Source organism: Carassius auratus, chromosome 10 (assembly GCF_003368295.1).
Source record: "Carassius auratus strain Wakin chromosome 10, ASM336829v1, whole genome shotgun sequence".
NCBI classification, from domain to species: domain Eukaryota; kingdom Metazoa; phylum Chordata; class Actinopteri; order Cypriniformes; family Cyprinidae; genus Carassius; species Carassius auratus.
Window position 1 is genome coordinate 12,186,405 of NC_039252.1, and position 16,689 is coordinate 12,203,093.

The 16,689-nt window shown below is 34.7% G+C and overlaps 1 protein-coding gene across 2 annotated transcripts in view; it reads left to right on the forward strand.

Annotated features, from left to right (window-relative positions):
- Positions 1-16,689, forward strand: part of LOC113109878 (opioid-binding protein/cell adhesion molecule-like) — a 167,635-nt gene that overhangs the window by 131,774 nt on the left and 19,172 nt on the right. For both annotated transcript variants that reach the window (XM_026273689.1, XM_026273688.1), the window contains one exon: positions 10,911-11,048. In XM_026273689.1, the coding sequence (XP_026129474.1) occupies positions 10,911-11,048 (138 nt within the window). The remainder of the gene's footprint in view (positions 1-10,910; positions 11,049-16,689) is intronic.

The window sequence follows — 16,689 nt, forward strand, 5'->3', positions numbered from 1 at the left end:
TTTTGGTCTATCAGGTATTGGCCAATGTCCCTTAATGATCATTAAAAAACTGTATTTACTTTATTTTAAATCCCAGACAATTATAACCGTGCAGTGTGACTCAAAACGAATAATATTGTGTGTTTTGTAGAACAGAGTTATGTTGGTGGCCTATGTGCAGAATATGACAAAGACCATCATCTGATTCTTGAAAGAGAAACACTTCAGAACGAGCAAGTTCAGGACGATGTTGATGATGTTAAACGGAGCACTATTGTCCTGGTTGTTATACCAACAAACCCTCTTTGGGTTTTTTCCAGAATAACAATGAAAACAATTGTGAGTACAAAAACAAAGAAACAGTGAGACGACTCCCAAGACGTCTTTGCACTGAAGATTTGTTCAGACAAACACGAGAGCACAGACTAGAGCAAACATATTTGACTGATGCTTTGATGCCAGATGAAATTATGAATCCTTGTTACAAATCTAATGAGAGAGGTGTTGGTATTTTTGGATTCATGCAAAGATCCATCATTTATTTTTTTGTACTTATTTTCCACGTCAATCCCAGTTTTCAATATGTTTCTCCATCTGCTTGAAATCTGACATTTGCTTAATAGAACATGGTATAAATCGATGTTCTGAGCTGATTTTGTTCTAGCAACGACTGGGAATAACAATCACAAAATGAAAAATTAAATACAAAATTAAGCAAAACATCAGCTTAAAATTTTACATAGGATAACAGGGACGTATAGTAATCTATAGGTATTAGTAGGGGTGCTCGGATAAGGATTTTTGAGGCCAATCGCCGATAACAGAAAGCAGTATCTACCGATACTGATCACAGATACAAATCTTTGTAAAGGCTTCTTTTTATTATTTTTTAACTATATATTGATACTAAAATCAGGGCCTGAATTATATTTTTGAAAATGGGGGGATTCCCCTCTTGTGACTCTTGTGAGAGGGAAAGCAGCAAGCACTGTGCTTAAATACAACATTTATCCATTATTTTGATTTCAAATTCAAACATCGTCACTGAAAATGCTTTTTCAGCATTGCAGTTATTATTTTTTTTGCACTGTACAGTAATACGGTCTGTAACAGACATGTTTAAACACAATAAATATAAGCAACACATTACACAAGACTTTTACTTTTGCACTTCTAGATTAATTTATAAATTTGCTCAAGCAGGTGGCAAAACATTTAAACTACTTTTCTTACTTTATCACAAACTTACCATTGAGAGAAATAGTCAGCTCTACTACCTTTCCTTTTTTTAATATTTATTACAAGAAATTCTGTCGTTCATAAAGAACTTTGTTTTTCTTCCTCCATGAGTGCTATCTTATTGCTTTGTTTATCTAAAAGTGATCTCTTCCTTTAAACCTAACCAAAAAGACATATTTGTTGACTGTGAAACACGGTAGACTTTAATAATATCCATGTATGGTGTAATTACTACATTTCCGTGTCAATCTATGTTCATATTTAATAAAAACAATAAGCTGTTACTCTAATCCAGCGATTGCAGCACAGCAATAGACTCGGTGTGGAAATGATCTCTACACTGCTGCAGACGCGCTGACGGAACCGCAACCGTCTGTGTACTGTGAACGCTTTCCATTAATAATCCATTAACATGAGTGCTGGGAAAAAAATACGCACCGCATAAGCACTGCAAACGGAGTAATGTGAACCTGGCATGCGCTCTCCGAGTTAGCATGAGTGCGCGGTCTCTAGGAGAGTGCGCAAACCCTGAATGGTTAAAAACTAAAGGCAAGAATTAAAAAGAAATGCAATTTATAAACTTTAGTGACGATGTGACAATTCCTGTGTCACCTGTGCAGCTCGCTTATAGACAGATGCGATGTGTGGTGATTTGAAGCCATTTGTGTATTTTGAGAGAGAAAGAGAGAGTGCGCGCGGTGATTCACTCCTGCTGTTTGCGAAGTTACTTTTCACACAAGGTTTTCAAATTACTTTAGAAGTTAATTAATGAAGAAATATAGCATTATACTTATTTCATCCACGCCAGACAGAGACTGAGACAGACCAAACCTCTCACTGCAGGCACCAGCTTGAGATTGATATCTAAAAAGGCAGATCTAAAAAAACAATCTTTCCAAAGCGATTATCGGCTGATTGTGATTGGAAGGCGATCAGTCGGAGCACCCCTAATATAAAGTATTTAATCATTGCATCTAAAATGCTAACAAAGCATTCATTGCAAATATTACCATGAAAAGCACAAATTAAAGTTTCAAATTGTCCTAAATTTTTCTACTCTCAGCAGACAATAAGGCATCATACAATTAATCAATAAACAAAACATTGTGGTCTACATATATCCTGCTTTAAAGGTGCTGTAGGGAACTTTTGTAAAAAAATATTTTTTACATTTTTATTAAACCTGTCACTATGTCCTGACAGTAGAATATGAGACAGATAATCTGTGAAAAAAATCAAGCTCCTCTGGTTTCTACCAAGTAGCACATGAATTAAACTTTGATTTAATTCAACATAAAAAAAAATTCAGGAATACAAATTAAAAGCCCTTTTAACCCTCTGGGCTCTGAGGGTGTTTTTGGGCCCTGGAGAAGTTTGACATGCCCTGACATTTTTTGCTTTTTTCAGTTGCTTATAAACATGTTAATGGTTAAGGTTTAATAACACTGTATTGAAGACAAAATGGGCTACAATAATATGTGAGCAGCATGTGTTTCAGAGAAAACACAACATTTATGCATGCTTGGTGAAAAACCATAAATATACATTTTTAAAGTCACTGAAATAAGGCCATGAAACACATACAAAACAGTTGTTCAGGAGACTTTGAAGTTTGAAGTCAGATTTGTATATTTTAAAAATGTTTTATTTTATTTCATTTTATTTTTGAGGACAATTATAAGATGAGTTGCATTTTACTAATAGTTTACTGTCCCCATTTTTGGGTCACAACCCATAATTGAGAACCACTGATATTAATAACAGAAGACCTATTTTAATGACATCTATACAGTAGGTATCACTTTCTGCATTATCAGCTTGCTGTGAGATCAGCAATGTCCAGGGGATATTATTTTACTCTTAAAAATATGAGCATATGTATCTACATTGATACTGTATAATTATCATTATTTTCAGTATTTTGTTTATATTTAATTACAGTATATTTATGTGTTATTTTTGTTTATAATATTATTTTAATAACAATGTATTTATTTTGATCAATAATATTTATTTTATATTTATTTATTTGAATGTATTTATTTTTTTGTGGCCACGAAAATATCCTTTCTTAGAGTTGATATAAAATTGCGTTAAAGGTTCGCTGGTCGGACAGATTAGTTGATGGCAATTTAATTCTGCTACTGTTACTACTGGCAGCTCATATAAATAATTATAGTTAATCATTATTAATTGTAATTATTTATATACATTTCCCTTTTGAGCTTAATTTACTACACCTTCTTCACCTCCCCAAGTTTGCAATCCAAAGGTAAAGACGACAGAGCGCATGTAAACAGAGACATGTGCAGGCCATGCAGGGAGTCCAAGGCTGTTAGCATGCGAAGGAACGGTGAAGATGAGAAGAAAAGTGTGACTCAAGTGGGAAAAGGGGAAGGATGAATTCGGCTCAGTGCAGGTAGTGCATGAAAGGTGACGATCGCACTCCATATGCTCCATTAGCTGGAGGTCTTCACGGGAGGCGCAGAGGATCATCAGAAGTTTCATTTGCACCGAGGAGTTTACTCACGCTGAAGAGCATTATTTATTCAAAGTCGAGCAGAAAACAAAACAAATGTGTGTGTAACCTAGTTAGCTGTGTTAGTTTGCGCTGTCATTTGTTTCACTTATTAGTTTCTCATTTAGTTAGGATGTTCCCTGTGTAGGCAGCATGGCCGCTTACTAGATTTTAAAACAGAGATCTTGAATATTCATCCTAATCAAAACACTTTTGTTGCATCATTTCATTAAAACCATTCAACATGTATTACCTAATGAGCAGGATGTCATTTACACTATTATGAAACAGAGGGCAAAAGCATTGCAATTTAATTAGATGGCCCTGTAAACAACAAGTGGGATTATCGTTTTTCGTTTGCCCAAGTGTAATGATGTGTCTCTATTTTAGATTAGCCTCTAACTTTCTTCTCTGTGGGGAGAGGGATAAGACGGCCTCTCAATTCACTGCACATTTGTGTAATAGGCTTCAGCTCTTGTTACTGGATTGAGGAGTAGCTCTGTTCCTCATTTTAAAGAGCAGTAATGAGCCATTGGAAAGATTCAGTAGGGTTATGAGAATATAAATGGGAGGACAAAACCAGTGCAATTTGCCTTGGTGACACATTAGCAGCAGCTCTATCACCAGAGGCAGCGCGAGAATCCGCTTTTGAGTTCTGTGGGTGCCCTGCCTTCTGCTTCAGTTATTTCAACCCTCTGCAAGGCCAATTGAAAATGCAGGTTTTGTGGGAGACTGGGGGAGTTTGGACACATGAGGCAGGAAATACCATGTTTAGAAATGTTCCGCTATCATAGCTAAAATAGTACTGTGGAGGCTTGCTATTGGAATCTGCATCGAACTACTTACAACAAACAAAAGATCAGAGATCAGATTTTGGTTTTATAGGTCTCCAATATTTTAGTCTTGTCCGAATTTCAAGAGACAAGTTTATAAGAAGTTATAATCTTTGTTGCAAATAAAATTTTAGCATTTTAAACGGTTGAGATCTTAAAAGGGGATAAATTTAAGACAAAATTTAGATCATTACTTATTATATTATATAATAATATTTCTAACATGTGTTAGTCCAAATAATTAATGATGATTATATGGTCTTTTTATTATATGGACAATATTTAATTTATTTGAATGATGAAAATAATAATAACAATCATTTTTAAATGTTTAATTGTTTTCTGATGTGTTAACCCAAATAATTTATAATAATTATATTGCATTACACTAATCGATGTATTTTATTAATAATAACAATAACAACAATACGTAATAATAATAATAATAATTATTATTATTATTAAAATAAATTAATTATAACTCAATATGGTTATTATAAATTACATATTATTGTATAATGTTTATTATAATATGTTTACATGTATTAATTAACACACATTATGATTAACAATTAAACATAAAAAATATATTATCATTATTAAAATAAATTATTATAACGTAATAAAATTCTTAGAAATGATTTGAACTAACACATACCAGAAAACAATTAAACATTTACAGATTCTTAGCATTATTGTCAAATGCTATCAAATACTATTTATGTTTGGAGAGCAGAAAATGTCACAAATTCAGTCCTATCTTTTCACAAAGTCTGCTTTTTTTTTCTTTCTTTCTTTTTTTCCTACAGTGAGTGGCAGATGTTTGTTTAAATCAGTAGTATTGCATTTTACTCCCTGATAGTTTTAACCGAGTTGTACTGTGGAAAGAGCTGTGATTGCTCAGAGCTTTCCTGTCTAAGCAGGTGGTTCAGGGCCACAATAGGCTGCAGACCGGACCAAACTTTGTCTATAACAATTCACCCATCTAATGAATAACTGTAGATAATGAGGGACAATTGATCCTGCTTTTTATCAACCTCGAAACAGTGCCATTGTGAATGTTTAGAGCTGTTTGAGCCGCAGCAGTGCCAGACAGATGTGATAGAGATGGGATTGCAGTGGGTTGATTGCTTTTCTTCACAACTGTAATAACTGAAAGCGGCTAAACGAGCTTCACTTTTCTGAGACAAGAGACCTGTAGCTTGCTCTGATGGCACAATGTAACTCATTAGTGTTGTTATTAGAAAGGAGTGAAGAGGCAATCACTGCACAAAACACCATAATGTTCACTCAGCATGTGTTATATGAAAACACCCTAGTTGTTTGATTTCCCCATTTGGCTAAGAACAAACCAGTAATATTACAAACTGATAAATAAATCCATGCAGGCAGGCAGTGTAGTCATATAATATGTAATGTTGGTCTAAATGTGATTTACAGGTTTTTTTTTTCTTTATGGACTTTCTAATGGAGCATTTGAAAGACATTTTGATTATCTTTTACAAAATTACAGGCTTCTCTGACTGTCCTGCCTTTTCCTGAGAGATCTATTAAAAGCTTTTCGCATTCATACGAACAAGGTGAATGATACGCTAAATGCTTTGAAACATTCCTGACAATATGTAAAACCCACAGGCGTCAGCGATTTGACACTGCAATCTTTTAGACATTGAGGCGCAGTCTTTTGGTGGTATTTTCATCGCTGTAGTTTAACAGCATAGTCTACCATGATTGATGCTGTCACTCCATAGTGACGGATGAAAAAAACAGAATTGATTCCAATACATTTTGTGATTTGATGATTGACACCTTTTTGACCAATGGATTCTCCAAGGATATGGGCCTTGTCATTTCAGAATAGGAAGCCATATGGAAAGTGATAGCTGCCAGTCTTTGTCATTTAACAGATATTAGAGGAAAACTCAAGCATTCTGGTTGACTGCTCTGTCAGTGGCAAAACTTCATGTTTTCATAATGCTTTGTAATGCCCTTATTAATTTTGTTGTACTTTTTTAATTTTTCGGGTGATTGAATTAAGCGTAGTGATACACAGAATTCAAATTAAATAAGTATGTCAATAGGGCTATATATTAATATATTCATAGTGATACATTCAGAATAGTAAAACTTTTAATTCAATAAAAATGTGAAAAATAAATAAAGAATTATTTAGTTAAAATAAAACTACTTCAATTATATAAGATTTCCAGTGACATCTCCTTAATTATATGTATGTATGTATGTGTATATATATGTGTGTGTGTGTGTGTGTGTGTGTGTGTGTGTGTGTGTGTGTGTTCCATTTTGATTAATTTGAGTAAAAATGTGTTTTCTTTACCAAGAAAGTGGCAATATGAAAACCACAATTTTCTGTTTCAAACATTCCCATAGCATCTTTAGGTTATAATAACGTTAAAAATTAAAATCCAGGTTATGATTTTCAAAGATTTATTTTAAACTTTTATCATTTTTTCCCCAAATTGCAATAAATCCATGATACTTTTTTCTTTTTCAAAATGCAATAAATCAATTGAATCAACATGAAAGTTATTTTTCATATTGAAACTGATGAAAATACACAACATAGTAAGTTGATTCACATATGAGAGTCTCTGAACTTGGTCAATACTAATCTTATATAGGAATTGGACTAAAAATGCATCTATCAGTCATGAATCCCAAATGAATTCAATCAGTCATCTTGTTCATGTTATGAATTTATAACAGCAATAAAAGATAATTTTATCATGAACAACATCACATTAGACCACAGAAATTCCAAAATGACATGTCCCTTACATTCAACTTCCAAAAGTGCATTCATCTTTGCCATGTTACATTCATTTAGTTGACTAGTGCTATGTGCTGTATTAACAAAAACATAAATGGCATTAATAAAAACACTGACACTGACAAGCTACGCAATATCGTTTTCATAATCGAATGCCAATCATCTAATAAACATGATATAGTGCAGCTTCATCTACGGCTCTGTGTATTAAATGCATCTAAATAATTTCCATCTGAAAGCACGTGATGGAGATTTACCAGTATTATACACACAGAATCGGCTTTACTGACGAGATACGCATGACAATCACATACGATTCTTCGAGCAGAGGAAATTAGGATGCCGGGTGTATTCAGAGCACTGCCATTACTCTCTAGAGTGCGTAATATGGTGTGCTGTGATTTTTTTTGTTTTTTTGTTACTGTTTACGGTGCATGGATTTGTGAGCTGTTATTGGTTGAGAGGATATATCGCATTCTGCAAAATAGGGAGACTGGCGTTTGTCATGGTTTGGAAAATGGTAAAAGTAATAAAAATTAAAAAAGTGTTTTTTCGCATTTTGGAACTCTCTCTCTCTCTCTCTCTCTCTCTCTCTATGTATATATATATATATGTGTGTGTGTGTGTGTGTGCTATGCATTTTTTTTTTCAAGTTCACTACAAAATTTCTAGTGGTTACATTTATGTCTTTAACTCAACATTCCCTTGTTGCCGTATTTTTACGGCTGCTGCTTTTCTAATCCCTTGTTGGAATTTTCTATATAGTATGCTTCAGTTTCCACCATTGCATCAGGAGGCAACTCTTTTTTCCTCATTTTAAAGAGCAGTAATGAGCCATTGGAAAGATTCAGTAGGGTTATGAAAATATAAATGTAGAGACGAAGCCAGTGCAATTTGCCAGGGTGAAACATTAGCGGCAGCTATATCACCAGAGGCAGCTCACGAATGAGTTTTTCTCCCACTGATTTCTGTGGGTTTTCTGCTTCTACAGTTATTTTAACCCAGCGCATGTCCAATTGAAAATACAGGTATTGCTCAGAGATGGTGGGAATTTGGACACGCAGACAGAAAGATACTTCATCATAAACTTGAGGATGGTTGAGGCTTGTCATTTGGCTGATAATGATGGATCCATTTTCAGCAGTTTACCACAAACACACACGCTCTTGAGGAGAGGTAACCTGAGTTATATAACTCGACTTGTGTGTGTCTCTTTGGAAAATGTTAGCTTAGTCATTCTGCCTGTTCATGCTCTGAACTCTGTCCTCTCTCTCTTTTGAGAAGCTCAGACTGGTCTGTTTGAAACAGTGGCCTAAATCTGGGATTCATGGTTAGAAAGCCGAAGCCATCAATTATAGATTGAGATACAGGGATGAAACAATACCTTTGATGTCAGGGAGGGAAGTGGTGAGAACACAGGGAATGCAGGATGGTGAAAAGCACAGTCACTCTGTGAAAGTGCTCGTCACAGGATGAAATATTCACCAGAAAGATGCGGCGGCTCTCTTACACATCTTTTGCCGTGATTGTGCTCTCTGGACGAAGCTGAGGTACGGTCACTGTAGAGACCAGTGGTATTTTAGAATCACTGAGATACTATTATAGTTACAGTATAATTCATATTGTGATTCGGTTTTTATTGTTATATTTTCTGTTTCAATTTTATATATTTTCTATTATTTTCAATTTTATTTTACAAGTTGTAGTAAATTTACATTTGTGTAAATACATATATAATTTACCAATTCCATTGCTTCAACCTTGTGCGATGCACACACACGGCCTTACTTAAAGCTATAACTCATGAAACTTGTTCTTTTGAAGTATTTTCAATTTTATTACAGACAGAAAATTGTTCTGGAGTAAAACAATATATTAGTCCCATCAGGACTTTCCACCCGCTGTTATGATTTGATAGATGACACAATATTGTCATACACTGGTGGCCTACGAGGATAACTGAATTTATTTGAAACTAAATCAATTTATGTTTTCCATTACACATTTGTCTGAATCATTGTCATTTACATGCTAAATATTTAGAGGCACGTGAGTGAATCAGCAGTCTAATTGCAGAAACTTGGAAGACTCTGACCTCAGAATCTGTATTAGCAGCTGTTTTTTTTTTTCTTTCTTTCGCTTGCAGTACAGACTTCTTTTGCAGATCAATTATTCAGTCGTATTGGACGTTGGTATACCTGTGTGTGTGTGTGTGTGTGTGTGTGTGTGTGTGTGTGACGTCCCTTAAGAAAATTCTTGTGCCTGCTTGGATGACTCACTAAAACTTCAGTAAACAGAACTTACCATAAAATATTTACTTTTTTAAGCAAACATAGATAGCGTACTCCCGTATGAGGCAGGCCCGATAGGACGCCAACTAAATAATATCTCTGAGATACTGGCTGCTTGGTTTATTCAGACTGAAACATGGAGCACAGTCAAGAAAACTGACAGACTGTCTGGGTACCATTTCCAGTTTCAGTCAAGTCATAAACAACATTACCTTAACAGAGCATGACCTGCTCATCTCATCACATCAATCAAACCGCAGACTTTATTCTAATCGACTGAATGTAGATTCATCTGCAAAGCTTAAAGAATCATTTGACTGATGTACAATCAATTACTGTATGGTTCTGTAATTGGAAGGATTTCCAAACTCAAGGGTTACACTTTCAAACAAATTCACTGTGAGAGGATAACTACCCAATTAAAATGTTTTCAGAATTCACAGTATTCAAATTAGAATCATAGTTCATACACCAGTCTCGTTTAGATGGGAGAATAAAAATATGATCTGTAAATTATGCATATAAACACTGTGTAATTTCTGTTTTACACAAAGTGTAAAATCTTTTATTATCATTATTTGAACTTAAAATTTAACAGAATCCTAGAAATGTGTCAACAAAACATATTAAACAGCACAGTTTTCTGTTGAAGGAAATGTTTATTGAGCACCAAATCAGCATATTAGAATTATTTCTGAAAGATCATGTGACACTGAAGTAATGATAATTGCTTCGTTATAACAGGAATAAATTACATTTGAACAAAAACAGAAAATATTTCACAATATTACTGTTTTGTACTGTTTTGTGTGGGTACTACAGTTATCCCTTACAGTAAAACATATCATTTTCAAAGATGTTAACACAAAGTCACAACAATCTGAATATGAGATCTATATTTTTAATATAGATTCTTTTGCTTTGTACACTGCTTGGATCATGTTTGTTTTCCTAGTATAAAATACAACCTATAAAATATAAATAACAACATGCCCTGGAAAATCGTTGCAAGACTTTTGCACAAGAATTTTCTAGGGAGAACAGAAAATGTGGATGTAACTTGCATCTAGACAAGGGAAAAAAATACACACACATCCTGATAACAATACAATGAAAACACCCTCCGGATCCTGTTTATGTCATCATTTTGTGTTAATAGATAATTAATCACATAAGGGCCAACTTTTCTTTACAGAAGTTTTATCAGATGTGTCATTACTGTGTTGCATTATGTTTTTTGTTTGTTTGTGTTTTTTCAGTTCCTGCCAGGATTGTAAACATATCAGCGGATGTTTCGGTGAACGAGGGTAGTAACGTAAGCCTCATGTGTCTGGCCATCGGACGACCTGAACCCAGCATTTTTTGGAAATTCCGTTCTTCAAAAGGTGATGGAAAAGGTAAAGGAAATCTTGCTGTTTACAGAAAACATAGCATTGTTAATTTTCAATGCAACGGCACTAGTTAAATTTCTTAGTGATATCTCACCGAAAATTTACATTCTGGCATCATGGACTTAAATTTCAGTTTCTTTCACAAAAATGACCTGGGATATACAATACTGCAGGACTCATATTGAGCACTATTATGATGCTTTCAGTCCCTTTTGGTGTTTAAAAACTCACATTTGAATTCAAAATGCCTGCTTTTGTGTTCCACGGAAGAAAGAAAGAAAGAAAGTTTTTGCAGGTTTGGGTGAATAAATGATGACAGATTTGATTTCGGGTGAACTGTCTCTTATATTGAGGCTCACTCATGGTCATGGGCTGAACTGATCAATCAGCTTCATTCAATTTACAGCATTATGTTAATGTCTCATTTTCTATTCATCTGTAGGCAGTGGCTCCACACATGAATCTTCATGATTTCCTTTCAATTAGATTTTTAGAAATGCTATATTTTGAATTTTGAAGAGAATATTTTGAAGAGAGTTTGGATATGACATCAAATAATGTCAAGCAGCTTCAGCACGGCTAAGAGTAAATCCCTTACGTTTACTACATATTCATGTCTTCCTCCGCTACCCGACTTCCAGGACACTGGCTGCATTTTAATTCATCTGTTATAATGGAAACCACAGCTGTACACGAGTCAGGCAAGAAAAGAAAAGATTCAGCCTTCGAAATCACTTTACAGAGAAAGCAATATAAAAGTCTGTGCACGGGGTGTCATTTAATGTCAGCCAGCTTGCAGGAATAGGACGTTGTCTGTGTTGACATTTATGTGCGAAGCCTAATGAAAGAAATAAGACGTGAGGGATGTTTCGTTCTCTGTTTTTTCTGTCAACTTTCTCAGCTGAAGTGGAAACCTGCATATTAATTTTTCTGGATTGTTCAGCAGCTCTGTAGACATAGCTAAGTGTTGATCTTCTTCAGTTACACAATCCTAAGGATAAACTGAGGTATTTGTTTAAATTAAATTAATCTTTTTATTTCATGAATGGCTCATTGGAACATTTGAAATTAAATATATTTTTTCCGCCGCTATAGATCTACTGTCAGATTTCCCCATCAGACTTGAGGTTTGGATGCGGGTAGGAAACTGATCCTAGACCAGCAGTCATGAGCAGCTTTATCTTCATTAATATTTTGAATTAGCTTTGTTTACACACATTTAGAATTTTAGTTTAACTTGTCATGTTCTGCGGAAGTTCTAAGTGGTCATGCATTATAATTTTTTTCCTTCATGTTTTCTCGTTATAACGACTTAATTTTCTTGTTATCTCGACATAACAAAAGTTGTTTTCTCGTTATAATGACTTAATTTTCTCTGGGGTGTTGTACATTATACACTTTAAGTTATTAAGTATTAAGTCGTTATATTGAGAAAACAACTTTTGTTATGTGGAGATAACGAGAAAATTAAATCGTTATAACGAGAAAACAAGAAGGAAAAAAAATATGCATGGCAGCTTAAATTTCCGTAATGTTGTGATGTTTTTCGTTTTTTTTTTTTTTTGTAATAATATATTTTATATTTCTATTTAGATTTATTTTTATTTCAGCTTTAGTCATTTTAGTACTTGATTTATTTAGGTTAACATTTGTCATTTTAGTTTTTCCATCTAATCTAATTGTTTTAGTAATATTGTGATATGATTTTGTTGATTTTAGTTTGATGTTTTTCTTTTCTGTTGCGCTTTATTCAGTTTAATGTAAGTAACTGTAATACTTAGATTGGTTTTATTTCCGTCAGTTGCAGAATTTTCCACTATAAAGAACGGTTTGTGCATTAAAAAATTCTGTGGATGTTAAAGGTTCTTCATAAGAATGTATGTTGACAGATTAATGAATCATGAATAATGTGACTGATTAATAAATAAAACTGACATTTAGAAGGTCCTTCTCATTTACACCGGAATACATAAAAGCCTGGCAAAAGCGTTAACACTTGCGCAGTTGTCTAACACTTCTTTAAAAGACAGAACAGAATCAAGCAGTTTTAATATAAAATTAGATAAATGTTTTAATTTGGTTAAATACATGTAATGGTGTTACACTTATTAAACTAATATCATAAATTAGCATTTAAATAGCTTGTCATAACACATATTGCATATTTCATCATTTTGTGGGCAACTGAATTTTTAGTTTGAATTGATTCCATAACCTGTTATGTTGGCAAGAGAAATTCATCCACTGAAAATTGCTATTGACAAACATTGGCATGATAAGACAGAAAATAAGACGTCAATACATGAAAGGCAGTTGCACTCTTCAGAGGGTGTAATGCCTTTTTGGAAACAGAAAATACATTTTCAAAAGTGCTTATCAAATTGTTTGAAGAATGTCTTTGAGTGCACTGCACTGACATTGAAGATAACTGATTTTTTCCACAACATACAGTGGAAAGTTCAAGGCCTTTAATTTGGCATTGTCAAGATTTGACTGGCATGCCGGTAGCACAGCAGTCGTGGCAATCACACTGTTATTGCAGTGCATACTATTTGCAGAGGTAGAGCTGTCACGGGCAACAAAGAAAGCAAAAAGGTGGGACACGAAGAAGTCGTGTGCGATGAACATGCAAATATATCATTACCTGCATGAGTAAACATGCCTCGTAATAAAGCGTGTATAAATGCACGCTTGCCATGCACTCGTACAAGAGCGATATTTTTACATCTTTAATGATAATTGAATTAGATGGATCTGCAGTTACATGATGCAGCAGTGAAAATTGTGTTTTCAAGTGGCCAGCTGTTGTTGTAGTTTGCCGATTCTTCATTCACAGCATATGGCAGACTGGATTTGTCCCCTACAGATGACATTGCACCATTTGGCACTTTAGAAAATGGATTTGCGCTCATCGTGCGCAGTTTGTGAGCACCCACAGGCTGCGTGTCAGTGGGAATATCCCACTCTAATGGGTTTAATTCTGAGGGCTCCCGTTGTACTTGGCAGGTTCTCATCCACTCATATAGACCTCTAGAAATACAGTGAGCTCTTTGGAGGAAAATGTAAATTGGGGTGGTTTTCAGACAGATGCACATATGTGTGGATGATATAAGTATTGAATAATTTGTGTTCTATTGATCTTGTTTAGAATTTCCACAACATCGCTGGTTAAGCATGGTTTAGGATTTGCATGCACAAACAAGGTCTGGAGCTGCACAGCAATAGCATTTATAAGCCTTAAGGATGAAGTTCAGAATGCTGACACCATGAACTTGCTTTCATGCACACTTGAACATTAGTTGATCAGTGTGTTAGTTATGGAAGTTTTTGTTTGTGTGTGTGTGCCTCAAGAAAAAAAAAGTTAATGACTTTAAATCTCACTGTTGCAACTTTCTATTTTACAAATGCAAATTTATATCTCGTTTGCAACACAATACATTGTTATCTTAAAATTATTATTTTATATCTCACCATAGCAATTTATGTATTTTTTTCTCACTGCAGTGGTACAAACATCATGTTTAATGTAAACTTTGCCACTATTTTGCTTCTAATAGCACTGGATCCATGTGGATCATTGTTTTCAATGCTATCATTTTGCATAGTCAGATTTTTAACTTAAGCCAATTGGGACTTCTCACATAACAACTTAATATCTCAAAATTGTGATTTTATTTCACCAATGATTATAAACCATAAGTGTGACTTTAGATCTCACACTTGTGACTATGTCTTACAAACCCAAGTTCATATTATGTTTGTGAATTTATATATTTATATAAACAAATGAGACTTAACATCTCACAGATGTGACTATATATCACAGTTATACATTTATATCTCATAATTACAACTTTATATGTCATAAATTTCAGCTTTATATCTCATAGTGTTACTTTACCTTTCACAACTGCAGTTTTCTCATATTGTGATTTAATCTTACAGTTGATTTTGTATGCTAAACCTTTTTCTTAGATCTGTAAGGTTGAACCCACAAGAGCCATCGTTCATGAACAATGTAATGAGTAATTCTATTACTCTTTCATACTGAAAAGATATGAAAGTTTTTTATTGCAGCTCTTGGGTCACATCTATATTGAAGCAAATAATGTATTTTTCATGCTGCTTTTCATGGATTTTCTAACAGCACTGTTGGATTGGCCTTTTAACATATTTTCTTACCACTTATTTTTGAAAAAAATCTCATTATTTTGTAGCCAGAAAAGAAGGTGCTTCATTTTCCCCCCTTGTGTATGTTGCAGTCAAATATTCAGCAAGAAACTAGCCATGCCTCAGTGACCATGCCAAATAACACTTGTTGTTTGCAGATGAGGTTGTCTGAGGTAATGCAGGCTTTGCTCCGTTTCCCAATGGCCACATGAAATGGCTTGGAGAAAAATGAGAAGCCAATGCCTGAAGAGGAAATGGGGGTCAAGGGGAGAAATTAGCTTACACACGGTGCCAATGTTTCTCAAAGTCACGTCAAACCGAGGCTGTTTTTCAGCTGAATAGTGGACAGGTGTGCAAGACCTCCGCTCGATGCTTTCTGTGCTCGGCCGCCTAAACCACCAACCCAACAAACTTGGCTCATTCCACCTGAACTTTGTTCATTAATAATTCAAAGGTGGTGAAACCGCCACTGCCTGTGTCTGGAGTGTGTTTAACGTTGAGGCGATGGAGTCTCATTTTGCCTGAAATGATTGGTCTCGGTGGGTTTCTCCATGTGGCAGCCCCCCACCCCCTCCCCCCGACGCAGTTGGATGGAGCGTCAGCCTGGAAACTCGGCAATGCAACTGCTTCATAACAGCTTAATAATGTGTCATCCTGCGCCGCTCCTATGAGTCCGACTCTGACTAATCTTTAAACATAGCTAATTCATCATTGCGTGTCCCTTTGTAAACCCTGTTAAAATCCCTTCACGGGCTTTTGATTCTGACACTGCAACAAACAGAAGTGTTTCAGTGGCAAGATATGAGACTCGTCAATCTGTTTTTCTCTTCTGTGACTGCATACTACAAGCTGAGAGTCTATTTGGAGATTAGCGACTTTTAATGTGTAAAATTACAGTTTTATCTATAATGTGTAAAGTTGATGAAAATGATCATTTATTATTTGGTAACTCCCATTATAGCTTGCAGAAAGAAAATGAAGTTAAAACAACATCCGTTTAAAAAAAAAATCAGTGCAGTCATAGTGCTTGTAATATCAAATCAAGCACAATGAATAGAGATGTGTGTTAATTTACCAAGAAATATTCTGTTCAAGTTCTGCGGAAAGATTTTGTAATGAAAGTGAACCCAGGATATCTGAATTTTAGAAAGTGACAAATCTAATTGCAGCAAATTATGCTTTCTTATTCTTTTGACATATTTTTACCATGTAAATGTATTTCAAGAGATGCCCTGTTGTACTTAAAGCACATTTAACATTTCACAGATTTTATCATTTTGGCTATTTATGAAGCTGAAATTAAACGTTATATTCCTCTTTCGCTTATTTTTTTTTGCCATATATTATATTATAAATGTATATTAAACCTCAAATTTCTTCTGTGTGTTAAATGTGGACAGATGGCCTTGTGGGGAAGTCATGGCCTAATGGTTAGAGAGTTTGACTCCCTAACTGCTCCCCGGGTGCTGCAGCAGAA